Source organism: Carcharhinus amblyrhynchos, chromosome 35 (genome assembly GCF_965287045.1).
Source record: "Carcharhinus amblyrhynchos chromosome 35, sCarAmb.v2.hapA, whole genome shotgun sequence".
Lineage (NCBI taxonomy): Eukaryota > Metazoa > Chordata > Chondrichthyes > Carcharhiniformes > Carcharhinidae > Carcharhinus > Carcharhinus amblyrhynchos.
The window spans coordinates 15,513,483-15,530,227 of record NC_137358.1 but is presented as its reverse complement, the minus strand read 5'-3'; the positions used below and the strand labels follow the sequence as shown (position 1 = coordinate 15,530,227).

The following is a 16,745-nucleotide window of genomic DNA, read 5'->3' as shown; positions in this document are numbered from 1 at the left end:
TTCCACACAGACAGTGACCTGAGGCCAGAATTGAACCTGGGTCCCTAGCGCTGTGAGTCAGCAATGCCAACCACTGTACCACCCTAAATATCTGCGCACACACATTTAAAATTATGTGTTTGAATGGTATCTAACCTTTTAAAATGTGTTCTGGGAAGGCAATTTGTATATGAAACAATTCACAATGCAAATATTTCCATTCACAGAGCACTGTGGGCAGCACAGTGAACACAGTGGTTAGCACTGCTTCTTCACAGTGCCAGGGACCCGGGTTCGATTCCCGGCTTGGGTCACTGTATATGTGGAGTTTGCACATTCTCCCCATGTCTGCGTGGGTTTTCCCTGGGTGCTCTGGTTTCTTCCCAGTCTGAAAGACATGCTGGTTAGGGGCATTGGCCTGAACAGACAGCAGACTGTGGCAACTAGGGGAATTTCACAGTAACTTCATTGCAGTGTTAATGTAAGCCTTACTTGTGAGTAATAAATAAACTGTACTTTTTTGATGGAACTATGTACATTCTCCATCTCCGCAGATCTATGCTTTATGAGAAGCAATGTTTAAATACCACTTCTTAAAATAACGAGGGTTATTGAGGATATGGCACAAGAAGACTGATTTAGTTAGCAATATGCTGAATAAACTTTCACTCTGGTGATAGCAATCTGTACAACAAATCTTAACTTGTGTACTTACAGCTGGCTGCACTGAGGTACAGAAACAAGTTACGGTTTCTGAATGATACGACAGTTGCAGACTTACTGGGAAAACTACAGTGCAACGCTGAACTCACACTAACTGCCTACCTGTAAACAAACGGAAGAAAAGCAAAGTGTCAAAGGCACTGCATAAAAGCAAACTGTCATTGAACATTTCAAACACAAAAACAGCAGAAGTGCTGGAAAGTCTCAGCAGGTCTGACAGCACCTTCGGAGAGAGAATACAGCCAACGTTTTGAGTCAGGATTGACCCTTCGTCAGAGCTGGTGAGGAGGAGCGGTTTGGGCCAGGGATCTGGAAGTTGTTGCTATGGCACAGGGAATCAGAGGAATCGTCAATGTGGGTGGGAAGAGACTGGACAAGAGGAGGGAGAATGGAGTCAAAATAAGAAGAAATTCCTATTCCTATAGCTGGGGTTGCACGGTGGCACAGCAGTTAGTGCTGCTGCCTCACAACACCAGGGACCCGGGTTCGATTCCCAGCTCGGGTCACTGGCGTTTGCAGGTTCTCCCCGTGTTTGTGTGGGTTTCCTCCAGGTACTCTGGTTTCCTTCCACAGTCCAAAGATGTGTGGGTTAGGTAGATTGGCTATGCTAAATTAGTGTCGGGGGATTAGCAAGCTAAATATATGGGGTTACAGGATGGGGCTTGGGTGGGATTGTCGTCAGTGCAGGCTTGATGGGCCAAATGGCCTCCTGCACTGGAGGGATTCGATGAAATTAGTTCAGTCGGCCCAGGTTTGATTCTTGATTCCCAGCTTGGGTCACTGGAAAATCTCTGGAGCATCAGGCTTACATTAACACTGCAATGGAGTTACTGTGAAAATCCCCTAGTTGCCACACTTTAACACCTGTTTGGCGTACACCAAACCAGCACGTCTTTTGGACCGTGGGAGAAAACTGGAGCACCCAGAGGAAACGCACGCAGACATAGGGAGAACGTACACAGACAGTGACCCCAGCCGGGAATCAAACATGGACCTACCGGCCAGTCCTGTTTATGGATTTTGGGAAAGAGGTAAAAGTGGGCTGCCTGGGGTTGGGAGACTATGAGGTTGGAAGCTGTGGAGGGAAGATCTCTGAGGCAACGAGGTCAGCGACAGTGCTGGAAACAGTGGCTTGCTGTTCAATGGTGGGGTCACAGTCCGGGGGAGGTAGGAGGAAGTGTCCGAGGGTTGGTGCTCAGCCTCTGCGAGGTAGAGATCAGTGTGCCAGATGATAACAGCACCGCCCTTGTTGGCGGGTTTGATGACAATGTCAGGGTTGAACCTGTGAGAGTGAAGTGCGGAAGGAGACATGTTAGAGTGGGTGAGGGGAACAGAGAAATTGAGGTAACCACGATCATACCGTCAGCTTTTAATCAAGAGCAGGTTCTGACGGGGGGGTCACCCAGAGTCGAAACATTGGCTCCATTCTGTCTCCGCAGATGCTGTCAGATGTCAGATTTTCCAACATTTTCTGTTTTTGTTTCAGATTTCACCACCCGCAGTATTTCACTTTTACTGAACATTTCGAACCTTGTTCAGAACGTGTCAGACAATTTGACAACCTTCCAAGCACCATAATTTTATTTTGCAATTTTGATTGATGGTACAGGGAAAGAATTGTGGGCTTAACGCATTAGCTCTCCATTGGCTGAATTTTCTCAACAGTGGGTTTTTTTTAAGTTTAAAGTTTATTTATTAGTGTCACAAGTAGGCTTACATTAACACTGCAATGCAGTTACTGTGAAAATCCCCAAGTTGCCACATTCCGGCACCTGTTTGGGTACATTGAGGGAGAATTTAACACAGCCAATGCACTTAATAAGCACGTCTTTTGGAAGGAAACCAGAGCACCCAGAGGAAACCCACGCAGACACTGGGAGAATGTGCAGACTCTGCACAAACTGTGACCGCGCCCCCCCCCCTCAAGCCGGGAATCGAACTCTGGTCCCTGGCGCTGAGAGGCAGCAGTGCTAACCACTGTGTGTTTGATGGCAAATAGCATTCATTTTTGAATAGTTGCTCAGGGTGCCAGAGCAGCTGCACAGAGACTCCTAATATGATGTTATCGTACCCGAAAGAACTGAGAGAAAATGGAGAGAAGCTGGGGAATAGTGTTACTTTGCATCCTACAGATCACAGTAGCATAACGACAACTACTTGCATTTATATAGCACCTTTATTGTAATAAAATGTCTCAAGACATCCAATAAACATTCAAGCATAATGTCTGCAATTACCATCAATAACGAAACCAGTCCTGCACACAAAACCAGTTAAATCGGGTTATTTACAATTGGACAGGTAATTCCTGCTTCTAAAAATGCTATCTGGTTAATGCAGTAAAATGTCCACACGCAGAAACTAAACTATGATAATAATGAGATAATAAAATACTTCCAATGGCAGAAGGGTCGGTAAGCAGAAAACACAAGAGTTGAAATAGCTGCCAAAAGAAATAAGAAAGGAATTTCTTTTTACGCAGCGAGCTGTGATCTGGAATGTGCTGCCTAAAAGGATGGCCGAAACAGATTCAATAAACGAAAGGGGAATCCTTTCCGGGCCTTTGGGGAAAAGGTAGTGTTATAGGAGGGTCAGCATCTTCAGGGTAGGCCGAATGGCCTCCTTTGCTGCTACACCACTTTCTGAAACCTTTCCTTTCCTGATCACTATCTAACGATCCAGCTACCAGGTGGACATCACTCTGAAAAAGTGTCACAAGGACTTGAAACGTTAACTCTATTTCTCTCTCTACAGATGCTGCCAGACCTGCTGCGTCTTTATAGCAGTTTCTGTTCTTATTGCACATTGGAAAGAACTGGAATGGCTCAGCTGCAACACCTTGATGGGAGATAATATCCAACACACTGTCCAGACTCACATCCAGAACAGTTACTCCAGTACATGTCACGTTGTTGAGGAAAGGATACAGTTAAAGTCTGAATGGAAAGAGATAAGAATTTGCTTGCCCAAAGCAAACATTAAAACAAATGCAAAATACTGGGCATAGCATGCAAGAGAGTTGCCTACAGAGTCAAGTAGGAACATTAGTCAAAAAAACCATCACATCTCGCAGCAACCTGCTCACAAAGTGAGAGAATTTACACTCTTAAATATCTACAGGGGAATGAATCCGTGGGCGAACGAAATGGAGTTAAACAGTGGGCGGCACGGCAGCACAGTGGTTTGCACTGCTATCTCAAAGTGCCAGGGACCCAGGTTCGATTCTGGCCTCGGGTGACTGTGCGGAGCTTACACGTTCTCCCCGTGTCTGCGTGGGCTTCCTCTGGTTTCCCCTCTCAGTCCGAAAGATGTGCAGGTTCAGTTGATTGGCCATGCTGAATTGAACCTAGTGTCAGGCGGATTAGCAGGGTAAATATGTGGGGTTACAGGAAGAGGGCCTGGGTGGGATTGTTGTCGGTGCGGACACAATGGGCTGAATGCCCTCCTTCTGTACTGTGGGATTCTATGAAGGCCAGTCGCAATGAAGAAAAGGAACTATGGTGAAGCAATATATTTGGTGCCCCAATATAATGAAATCAAACAGTGACAGCACCACAGATACAGAACAGGTTGCTCAGCCACCTTTGAAAGCTAAAGGCAGGTTTGGCACATGCGGATCTGATCTTTCACCACAACCCTCCATTCTACTTTCAGACGGCGACTGACGGGTTACAGATTTCCAATATTTTGTTTTATTCCAGATTTGTGGTTCTTAAAAAAATTGTATTATACATTTTTTTTTAAACATTACAGGCTTACAAAAAGACACATACCCGTGATAACAGTTCGGTTTCAGCACAAGATGGTCCGGTGCTGTGTGTTCATATTTGGTGTCAAAGTGGTCCCTGGTAGGTGCAGATGGATCCAGCATTCCAGTAAATGCACATTTCTTCCCAGCAAGTCTCCAGTCCCAGGCATACCTTGTCTCGACCATTTCAAATCAGGATTTCAACAATAATTACAATACTATGGAAAAGGGTACAACACAACTGTGTTCTTCTGCAGTGAAGTCTTTATGTACAATATATTATTCAGTTTTCTGCTAGGCATCTAGTCCCAAATTTCTCCAAAGGTCAAAGTCCTGGCATGATGTAGGCGATGTTATCCAGAGTATGGGCCTGGGTGGGGGGTGGGAGATTCAGAAAATACCATTAGCAAGCTGCAGTGATAATTGAAGACAGATGGTGAACTGATCTTAGCTCCGCTGATGATGAAGCTTAATTTAATTTCTCTTTGAGCAGGAGAGGGGTAATATAAAGACACAGGGAACAAAAAGGTTGTTGAGTGTCATTGAAGTCTCAGCCAATGAGTTTGACATTAACCACGACTTACAGTAATTGGTCTATTACTCAGTAAGCAAGTTTCAACAAACTATAGCAAATGGAAATCAGGATCAGTGGCCTCTTTCTGCACTGTAGGGATTCTGTGGTTTGATCTCTCTGTAAAAGCAGTACCATTTCTCTCAACAAAACACTGAGTGGAATTACAGATTCTGTGCCTAAAACCCAACACAGTGAGGTCTCTAGGCATGATCCAATAACAGCATCCCTACAGTACAGAAGGAGGCCATTCAGCCCATCGAGACCATACTGACAACAACCCCATCCATGCGCTATCCCTGTAACCTCACCTATTCACCGGGCAACACGGTGGTTAGCACTGCTGTCTCACAGCGCCAGGGACCCAGGTTCAATTCCTGGCTTGGGTCACCGGGTGGAGTTTGCACATTTTCCCCGTGTCTCCAGGTTTCCTCCGGGTGCTCCAGTTTCCTCCCACACTCCAAAGATGTGCAGGTTAGGTTGATTGGCCATGCTAAGTTGTCCCTTAATGTCGGGGGATTAGCTGGGTAAATGTGTGATGTTACGGAATAGGGCCTAGGTGGAATGTGGTCAGTGCAGACTCAATGGGCCAAATGGCCTCCTTCTGCACTGTAGGGATTCTATGCTAATCCACCTGACACTAAGGGGCAATTTAGCATGGCCAATAAACTAATCTATACACCTTCGGAGCGTGGGAGGAAATTGGAACACCCAGAGGAAACCCATGCAGACACGGGGAGAACGGGCAAATTCCACAGAAAGTGACCCAAGCTGGGAAATGAACTCAGGTCCCTGGCGCTGTGAGGCAGTAGTGCTAACCACTGTGCCACCATGCTGACAGGCAAATTAACTGATCAACTCCACCCTGGCAAGGAATAGTGCTGCAGCCTAGAAAAATAGACTCCCAATCTTTTTCATTCTCCAGCAGTTCCTGCACGTGTCTGAACAGGGTCCAGTTCGGCTGAGTTGCTTCCCTCAGTCAAAGGCAGTCAGCCAACACTCAGTGCCCAGCTTACAAATCAATAATATCGGAGATAGGGGGAGGCAGGTGCTGCCCGTCAAATTGTTGCAGCATACAAAATGGAAAACCACAGTTCCCACTGAGATCTTAAATTCAGTGAAGGGAACAGACTAAAGCAGAAAAAATGAATATCAGGTCTAACTTCAGAAATCAGCCAGGTGGCAGCATCCAAAACCACAACAGTACATGTCAACAATGGTGTCTTTATCAATTATATCTACACTGAAGTGGCAGGACATCAGACCCACTCTCAGACATCCATCAGTATTTAGAATGAAGAGAAAGGGGAAAGATGCATAATTAACAAAGACATAGAAGTCCCTACAGTGCAGAAGGAGGCCATTCAGCCCATTGAGTCTGCATTGACAATAATCCCACTCAGGCCCTATCCTCATAACTCCACATATTTATCCCACTAATCCCTCTAATTTACGCATCTTGAGATACAAAGGGACAATTTAGCATGGCCAATACACCTAACCTGCACATCGTTGGAGAGTGGGAGAAAAACAGAGTACCTGGAGGAAACCCCATGCAGACATAGGGAGAAGGTGCAAACTCCACACAGACAGTGACCCAAGCCGGGAATCGAACTCAGGTCCTGGAACTGTGAGGCAGCAGTGCTAACCACTGTGCTGCCCTTACTGTGCTGACATTATAACAGGATGCTTGGAAAATCACAATATAATGTGCAGCTTCTAGAAAGGAAATCATATTTGACAAATCTATAAGGTTTTTTGAAAGTATAACCTGTAAAAAAAAATTACTCTTTTCCATTCTTTCCACTACAGTGAATAATTTCACACTTCCCCATGTGACACTCCCACTGCCATGTTGTTACTCGCTTACTTAACCTGCTTATATCCTACTGCAGTCTTTGTGCTTCTCCTTACAGCTCACTTTCCCACTTAGTTTTATATTGTCAGTAAGCCTGGATACAATACACACAGTCTACGTCACTAACATTGACTGTAAACAGCTGAGTACCAAGCACTGATCCTGGTGGGACTTGACCAGATACATTCTAATAACCCAAAAATTACCTTTTTGTTCCCATTCTGTGACTTCTATTTGTTAACTGCTCCTCAATCTATACTAACACTTCATCTCCAATCTCAAGAGCCCTCATGTTGTGTAACAGCCCTTCGTGACACCTTATCAAAAGCCTTCTGAAAATTCAAGTATACTATATCTGCTGATTTCCCCCTGACCTCCTAGTTATACTGTCTTGAAAATTAGACTGGAACCTGCTTCAACCATTCTTTTGTTCAGATTATAATGATGTGCTGTGAAAAAAAAGGTTTTCTCACTCTTTTGCTTACCTTCAATTTGTGCCCTATGGTTTTGATTTATTCTTGTCACATGTATTAGTATATAGTGAAAAGCATTGTCTCTTGTGCGCTATACAGACAAAGCATATTGTTCACAGAGCAGAATGTAGTGTTACAGTCATAGCTAGGGTGTAGAGAAAGATCAACTTAATGCAAGGTAGGTCCATTCAAAAGTCTGATGGTAGCAGGGAAAAAGCTGTTCTTCAGTCAGTTGGTATGTGGCCTCAGATTTTTGTATCTTTTTCCCGATGGAAGAAGGTGGAAGAGAGAAAGTTTGGGGTGTGTAGGGTCCTTAATTATGCTGGTTGCTTTGTCAAGGCAGTGGGAAGCGTAGGCAGAGTCAATGGATGGGAAGCTGGTTTGCATGATGGATTGGGCTACATTCAGAACCTTTTGTAGTTCCTTGTGGTCTTGGGCAGAGCAGGAGCCATACCAAACTGTGGTACAACCAGAAAGAATGCTTTCTATGGTGCATCTGTAAAAGTTGGTGAGAGTCGTAACTGACATGGCAAATTTCCTTAGTCTTCCGAGAAAGTTGGTGGGCTTTCTTAGCTATAATGTCAGCATGGGAGATGGGGGGGAAACCAGTTATTAATTCACTAATGGTGACTAATCTATCTGCCATTGTGAACAGTCTTAGGGTTAAAGAAAGAGGGAGAGACTTATCTGACCTGAGTTCTAGACTCTCCAGCCAGGAAGGAAATAGTCTTATAAAATGGCACAGAACAACTGCAAAGCGTGAACTTGGAACAATCCAGTCTACTAAACCTCGGCTGCATCTGGCTACATCCTAATTCACTTACTAGAAGGAGGCTTAATCAATTGCAGAGGTATCTACTTGTTTTGCGGACTCATAACTATTTAAACATCGTCAAGTCTGTTTGGAGGGAGGAACTTTTCAGTTTTGATGGTAAATTAGGGTAACGCAAGAGGAGAAAAAGGGATTTACCAGAACTTCTTTCGGACAGCCATTGAGACAATCAACCTGCGCGGTGAGGCAAGTTAGAGGGCCCAGTGCACATATTATAGAGTCCAGCAACACAGAGAGACTCCCAGACACTGCCACCATACCCTGGAAAGAAGAAAGAAACATTTTAACTCCATCCATTCTGTAAATTCAAACTAAAAGTACACTGCAGCTTGATACTGTTGTTGATACTTTAACTTCAAAAGCATTATTGATGGTTCAGCAATGTTTATTCATTGAGCTATTGGGTGGGTCCCAGGTTTGAGCTGCACTCGGTGCAGTGGCTTTGGGGTTGATCTCAATGGGGACAGCACTGGTAGAAACAACACTGGCTTCAGAATCCTCGAACTGGACAAAATGATACAGGAGGAGACAGCCTAATGGTATTATCGCAGAGCTATTAATCCAGGACCAGGGTTCGAATCCCACAACGGCAGATGGTGAAATTCGAATTCAATTAAAAATATCTGGAATTAAGAATCTACTGATGACCACGAACCCATTGTTGGAAAAAAACACATCTGGTTCACTAATGTCCTTTAGGGAAATCTGCCATCCTTATCCAGTCTGGCCTACATGTGACTCCAGAGCCACAGCAATGTGGGTTGACTCTTAATTGTCCTCCAAGGGCAACTAGGGATGGACAATAAATGCTGGCCAGCCAGCGACACCCATGTACCAGGAATGAATAAAAAAGGGACATTAGCTGTAAAGCCAGTACCTAATTGCTCTGCAGTCTCCAATGCTGGGGAAGCGTGGACAGAGTTCAGGTGAGCACAGGACCAGATGTAACTCTGATCAAACAACCCAACATCATCAAAGTACACACATCACAGCAAGGACCACAACTGTTGGCACATTTTTCATGATGTAAAAATTTGTAAGAAAGGGGTTTTTCTTATAGAGATCTGCCAGATACAGAGTAAAGCTCCCTCTACTCTGCTCCAACAACAAGCCTCTGCCCACAGAAGCACCCCAAATTCTCCTGCATGACAATCCTTCCGTTCTCACATTATTCAGCCCAGGGCTTCTCCCGGTGATATCACCAGTTCGAGCATCACCTCCCCTCAATCTCACAAGTAGGCTTACATTAACTCTGCAATGAATTTACTGTGAAAATCCCTCAGTCGCCACATTCTGGCGCCTGTTCGGATACACTGAGGAAGAATTTAGCATGGCCAATGCACCTAACCAGCACGTCTTTCGGACTGTGGGAGGAAACCAGAGCACCCAGAGGAAACTGACACAGACACCGGGAGAACGTGCAGACAGTGGCCCAAACTGGGAATCAAACCCGGGCCCGTGGCGCTGAGATGCAGCAGTGCCAACCACTGTGCTGCCCCTATTATCTACCAGTTAATTACTCTCCCATAAAATAAGCCAAGTACAGGAGATGCTGGAATCCAAAATAAAAACAGAGCATGCTGGAAAAAAGCAGGTCTCTCAGCATTTGTAGGGAGGGAAAACAGAGTTAATATTTCAAGATCATTTGACTCCAAAGTCCAAAGATGTACAGGTTAGGTGGATTGGCCATGGTAAATTGTCCCTTCATGTCCAAAGATGTGTAGGTTAGGGGGATTAGCTGGATACAAGTGTGAGGTTAGAGGGATAGGACAGGGGTTAAGCCTGGGGAGATGCTCTGTCATAGCATCAGTGCAGACTTGAAGGGAGAATAGCCTCCTTCTGCACTACAGGGATTCTATTCTATAGCTCTTCATTATAAATATAGAGAGGGAAATGTGTTGGCCTCTTTTAAGGTCAAAACAAATAAACAAACTCAAGTTAAATCAGGACAAAGTAAAAGGGGCAGTTCCCAAAAAAAAAGGAGGAACAGCCTGAACAAAATCAAAAGTACAAAGGAAACTTAAAAACCTCAAATTAAAATGTGATTATTAGGGTCAATAGTGCACCTCCAGCCTCTGCGGTGCCCATCGGGCACGGAAAGCGTCAACTGTGCCCGTGGACACTGCATACACCCTCTCCGGGGACGTGGCTGTGAACATAGCCGTGGTAGAGGGGCAGGCAGTCAGGGTGGACGGCCCCCTCGATCGCCTGCTGCCTGGACCTGTAAACAGCGCGTTTCGCCAGGCCCAGGAGCAGGTTCACGAGGAGGTTGCCATCCCGAACCGCCCCTCTCCGCAGCTCGGAGAGACGCAACAAGATTATTCTCCCTCCTTTCACCTCTGCCCACCAACATCTCACCTCAGTTTCTTGCAATCGGTGACCAATGAGACTCAACGATTCGCCCAGAAGCTGCAGGTGGGCTGCGACATCGATTGGGTCGATTTCTGGCATTTTAATGGGGGAGGAATGACTGCTTCCGCCTAATCCCACCAAATGGGATGATTTCTTGTGAGATGTTGCCATGCCAGACAGCGACGAAGAGTTCTGCCTGCCTGAAATACAGAGAGGATGAAAGGGGGAGGAAATTGCATGCTTGGCTCTTACTGTCAGTGACAGACAAGCAATGGCTTTCTGACCCCTTACATTTCATCACGTATACTTTCTCCACCCCAAAACCTGATTAAAACATCCCAGAACATGTTGGGGAGTAAAAAGTAAATTCCTCTGACCCTTCCTATCCTCTTCTCAGTCTTGGTTTCCTAAAAGCTGCGTGAATCTACCGTCACAAACACGTAGTTGTGATATTATAGGTCTTGTCAAGATAAAAGTGCTGTTTTTTCTTTCAATAGGCACAGAGACTTAAAGATAAAAGCAAACTACTGCAGATGCTGGAACCTGAAACCAAAAGAGAAAATGCGGGAAAATGTCAGCAGGTTTGGCAGCACCTGTAAGGAGAGAAAAGAGCTGACGTTTCGAGTCCAGATCACTGCTTTGACAAAGGGTCACCTAGACTCAAAACGTCAGCTCTTTTCTCTCCTTACAGATGCTGCCAGATCTGCTGAGATTTTCCAGCGTTTTCTCTTTTGGGGTTTAAAGATGTCTACCAACAGAGTGGGTGGGCTGGCATGCATATATACTGAACACCTTTCATGTGATTGCCATAATACAAATTTTACTGGATTTGTGTCTCTATGAAGTTGGATCATGGCTGATCTGCACTTCAACTCAACGGGTCTACCACTGTTCTAGAGACTTGCCAAACAAAAACCTATCAATTCCAGTGCTGAAATTTTCAAAAGATCCCCAGCCTTTTGGGAGGGCATGTTCCAGATTTTCACCAACCCTAAGCATGAAGAAGTGTTTCCTGATTTCCTCTAAATATAAGATCATGGCATCGTGACCTGGACTCCACCACCAGAAGAAACATTTTCTCTTTGTCTGCCATACCTTAAATGAATTTATTTATTATTATTGTTACAAATAGGCTTACATTAACATAGGAATAGGGCCTGGGTGGGATTGTGGTCAGTGTAGTCTTGATGGGCCGAATGGCCTCCTTCTGCACTGTAGGGATTCTATGATTCAATTCTACGAACACTGCAAATGAAAATCTCCTAGGCGTCACACTCTAGCAGCGCCTGTTCAGGTACACTGTGGGAGAATTTAGCACAGCCAATGCACCCTAACCAGCACGCCTTTTGGACAGTGGGAGGAACCTGAAGCACTAGGAAGAAACTCACGCAGACACAGGGGAGAACATGCAGACTCTGCCCAGACAGTGACTCAAGGCACGATTTGAACCTTGGTGCCCTGAGGCAGCAGTGCTAACCACTGCACTGCCTAAGACCTTGATCACTTTAAACACCTCAATCAAATCAAACCCTGCGACCTAAATTCCAGGGAATACAACATGTTTATGCAACCTGCCCTCATAATTATAAGATTTAAGCCCTTCTGATAAACTGGAATTCCAGCCACACGCTTCAAGGTAAAGGCTAACTTTCTAATAGCATTTTGATAGCTTTTTGTACTTGTGTGCTAGCTTTTTGTGATCTATGTACCTCAAACCCTTTTCTCCTCCGCAGCTCCTGGTCTCTCACCTATAAGAAAGTATCCCAATATATATTCCTGAGATCCAAATAATGATCTCACACCTTCCCTATTTGTCAAGGTTTTGTTTGTGATTGTACCATTCCCAAGCAAACAACAAAGTGTCTCCTAATGTAGTGTCAACTACAAACATGAATTTCAACTCTCCAATCACTGATATATATATATACGCACACAGTGAAAAACTGATCAGATCAGACTGCTTTCACATACAATTGGGTGACAGTGGAAAACATGAAACAAAGCAGAGGAATTTGAAAATAAATGAAGTTCAACCTATAACATATGGAAAAGATATTTCGTAACCTCAGGGCATACAGGCAGCACGGTGGCACAATGGTTAACACTGCTGCCTCACAACATCAAGGATCTAGATTCAATTCTGGCCATGACTCACTGTCTGTGAGGAGTTTGCACTTTCTCCCCGTATCTGCATGGGTTTCCTCCGGGAGCTCCAGTTTCCTCCCAAGTCCAAAGACTGTGCGGGTTAGATGGATTGGCCATGCTAAATTGACCCTAGTATCAGGGGGATTAACAGGATATGCAGGGATATGGGAATAGGGCCTGGTTGCAATTATGGTCGGTACAGACTCATTGGGCCGAACGGCCCCCCCTCTGTACAGTAGGCATTCTATGCCCCAAAACCAATGAAGCACTTTTGTTGTAATGTAGAAAATATGGCAGCCAATTTACATACAGCTAACTTGCACAATGTGATAATGACTGGATGATCTGTTCTAGTGATAGTGATTGAAGGATTAATATCAGCCAGGACTCTGCTGGCTTTCTTGTGGAATAGTGCCAACAATCTTTCACATTCACCTGAGAAGTCAGGTGAAGCTGGAGTCTAATAAGTTACCTGAAAAATAGCACCACAAACAGGCAGTACCCCTTCAATGCTGCACTGGGAGCATCAGCCTGAGCTCTACGCTCAAGTGGGGAAATGGGGCTCAAGTCCACAACTTTCCAAGTAAAGGTTGATTCCTAATGGGGATGGCACAGTGGCAAGCTCTGCTGCCTCACAGTGCCAAGGACCTGGGTTCAATTGTGGCCTCAGGTCACTGTCTGTGTGGAGCCTGCACATTCTCCCTGTGTCTGTGTGGGTTTCCTCCAGGTGTTCCAGTTTCCTCCAACAGTCCGAAAGATGTGTGGGTTAGATGCATTGACCCGAACAGGCGCTGGAGTGTGGCGACAATGGGAATTTCACAGTAACTTCATTGCAGTGTTAATGTAAGGCTAATAAATAAACTTTAAATTATCTATCCCACTAAATTGAGAACTGGCTTGAAACATGCAAGTACCAAGCGTTTGTAGATGAATCTGGATGTGCTGTGAAGACCAGGGGTGTTCCACAGGGACTGCTATTTGCAATGCTGCTACTTAATGTGTAATATTAATGATGTAGCTGCTGAACAATCTGAGGGTTTGTAAATGACTCTAAGGCACATGCAAGGACAGCCAATGTTTGATTGCATCAGATAGATTTTGACATGCTGAGGAATTGGGTTCATGACTGGAAAAAGTTGTTGTTTGAGCTTAGAAAAGTGCACAATCACACAAGAGGGCAGGGTGAATGCTGACCGTGTGTACACCTTTCAGTGAAAAGTACAAAACACAAATAAGAAGAGACCTGGGTGTTGTAATGCAAGGTTTTAAGATCGATTCTGACAATCACTGGAGTGAGTACAGTTTATTACATCTATTGGTGATGGGGAGATGGTGGCATTGTGGTAATGACACTGTATTAGTAAACCAGAAGGTAGGCTAATGCCCTGGAGACATGGGATCAAATCCCATCATGGTAGCTATGGAATTTAAATTTAATTCATCAATAAATCATAGAATCCCTACAGTGCAGAAGAGGCCATTCAGCCCATCGAGTTTCTACTGACCACAATCCCATCCAGGCCCTATACCTACAACCCCATATATTTACCCCGCTAATCCCCTAACATTTGGGTCAATTTGTCACGCCCAATCAACCTAATCAGCACATCTTTGGATTGCAGGGGGAAGCCAGAGCGCCCGGAGGAAACCCATGCAGACACAGGGAGAATGTACAAATTCTACACAGGCAGTGACCCGAGGCCTGAATTGAATCCGGGTCCCTGACGCTGTGAGGCAGCAGTGCTAACCACTGGATGATAAAACTAGTCTCACTGATCGTGACCATGGGAAACTAGTATCTCTCATTGTAAAAACCCACCTGGTTCACCAATACTCTTTAAGGAAGGAAATCTGCCATCTTTACCCAGTCTAGCCTACCTGTGAGTCCAGACTTATAACAATGTGGCTGACTCTTAACTGTCCTTTGAGATGGTCAAGCAAGCCACTCAGTTCAAGGACAATTAGGGAAGGGCAACAAATGCTGGTCTTCCCAATGATGGCCACATCCCATGAGGAAAAAAAATGAAAATTATAGCACAAATGACCACAAAACAAAACATAAAATTTGCTCCTTTCACACAACCTTAGTCAGATCTCAGTTGGAAAATCACGTTGAATTTTGCTCCATTCACATCGTAGGTGCAACTGAGATCTTGGAAAGAGTGGCAGAGAAGAGCTGCTAAGATTCATGCCCAGTCTAAAGGATCGCAGAGCTAGGACTTCATCTTAGATAAGTGCGGGCTTAAGAGTGATTTGATGGCGTTTTATGAGATGAAGGGTGTAGTACATGTTCATGTTGACAGATTGTTTGAACTAAATAGGTGAGGGAAAGATAAGGGCCATCACCTAGAGTCCTCCAAGCTCAGACCTAGGACAGAAGCTAAAATACTATTTTCCTGGAGAATAGTGGGTCAGAGGAACAGGCTGCCAGTCGATGCGGTGGACCATGATTCATTGAAACCCTTCAAGCAGAGTTGTAGAATCAGAATCCTACAGTGCAGAAGGAGGCCATTCAGCCCATCAAGTCTGCACCAACCACAATCCCACCCAGGCCCTATCCTCATAACTCCATGCATTTACTCTAGTTGGTTCCCCCTGACCATAAGGGGCAATTTAGCATGGCCAATCCTTCTAGCCCGCACATCTTTGGAGTGTGGGAGGAAACCCAAACACCCGGAGGAAACCCACATAGACACAGGGAGAATGTGCAAACTCCACACAATCAGCGACCCAACTCAGGAATCGAACCCAAGTCTCTGGCACTGTGAGGCAGCAGTGCTAGCCACTTGGCCACCCCTTCGGCTCGTTTCTGGCTGAGATGAAATCACTTTGTATAAAGAGGTAGGTACTGCACAAAATCAACAGGTCTTGGACTAGTTCTTATCGTTTAAGGAGATGAGAGGAGAAGCCAGAGGAAAATTTCCTAGTCCACCCCCCATTTAATTGGTCAGGGTTTAGTCTATTTTATCTGGGAGGTCACATGGCTTGTAGCTGGTATGGGGAGTGCATATATTGTGATGCACTGCAATTGTATGGGACAAACTACACAAATTATTAGGCCTGTTCCTGTTCTTTATATATTCTCTGATAAGGAATACCTTTCTGTTTAGTAGATGTCTCTTCCAATAGATCAGTCAGTTTCCGTTTCACTGTCATGGCTTCAGCTTTGTTCTGCTTGTGCTGTAAGTATTGGCACTTCTGCTTCCAGACCTACAATTACAAGGAAAACCTTTGCACATTCCATAACAATCCACACTGCATCTAATTCAAGATTAAGTCTTGTAAGTAAGAACAGATTTTAATAAGCTGCTGGATAGCTCACTGAAAGCACAGTGGAAGTCGACACATCTGCCCAAACTCTATCCCATCAGAGGTCTGACATCGTCACCAGAAAAGTCATTGCTCAAGAAACAGGATTACCAACATAGAAAACTAAACCCCCCCCCCCCCCCCAACACACACACACACACACACACAACTTTCCCTTCCAGCCATATCAGCTCCTGACACAAAGCAACAAAAGAGAGAAAAAGAAACCCAGAGTCAATAAGAGTAATGGGAAATAACCACTCTGGAAAACTCACCTCTGAAAGAAAGAACTCTTAAATGCATTAGACAGCTCAAGTGGACATAGTTTGCTGTTCCCACATTTCCAGAGTCAGGTTGGCAATGTTCACAGAGACTAATGCGAACTAAAAATGCTTTGGCATGACACTCAATGTCAATTGGTTTTTATTTTTTGCATTACTTGAAAGCTGCTGAAGAGACATGTTGCTGAAGCTTTTCATTTTGCACCCATCAGGACAAATGCAAGACTGCAAAATTTCAAATAATCACAACTGATACTGCAGGATTGCAAATTGATTGGCAAGTCAACTCTGTTTGGCCGAGGCATTGCCATGGAGAAATCAGCAGGGAACTATAGGCTCTTCGAGTTCCCAACTAATTCAAAAAAAGGACAAGGCTTGAACATATTCCTTTTGTTTGCAAAGAACTGCTTGCAAATGTATATCACTTCTGGCAAGCATAAATGAACCACATTATGAGCTATTGGTGGAGCTAAT

General features: G+C 44.7%; 1 protein-coding gene across 5 annotated transcripts in view; it reads right to left on the bottom strand.

Moving 5' to 3' along the window:
* Positions 1-2,637: 2,637 nt before the first annotated feature.
* Positions 2,638-16,745, bottom strand: part of hmgxb4a (HMG box domain containing 4a) — a 55,091-nt gene continuing 40,983 nt past the window's right edge. For all 5 annotated transcript variants that reach the window (XM_080217548.1, XM_080217551.1, XM_080217550.1 and 2 more), the window contains 4 exons: positions 15,780-15,891; positions 10,543-10,736; positions 8,323-8,445; positions 2,638-4,820 (listed from right to left, as the gene is read on the bottom strand). In XM_080217548.1, the coding sequence (XP_080073674.1) occupies positions 4,776-4,820; positions 8,323-8,445; positions 10,543-10,736; positions 15,780-15,891 (474 nt within the window). In that variant the 3' untranslated portion in view covers positions 2,638-4,775. The remainder of the gene's footprint in view (positions 4,821-8,322; positions 8,446-10,542; positions 10,737-15,779; positions 15,892-16,745) is intronic.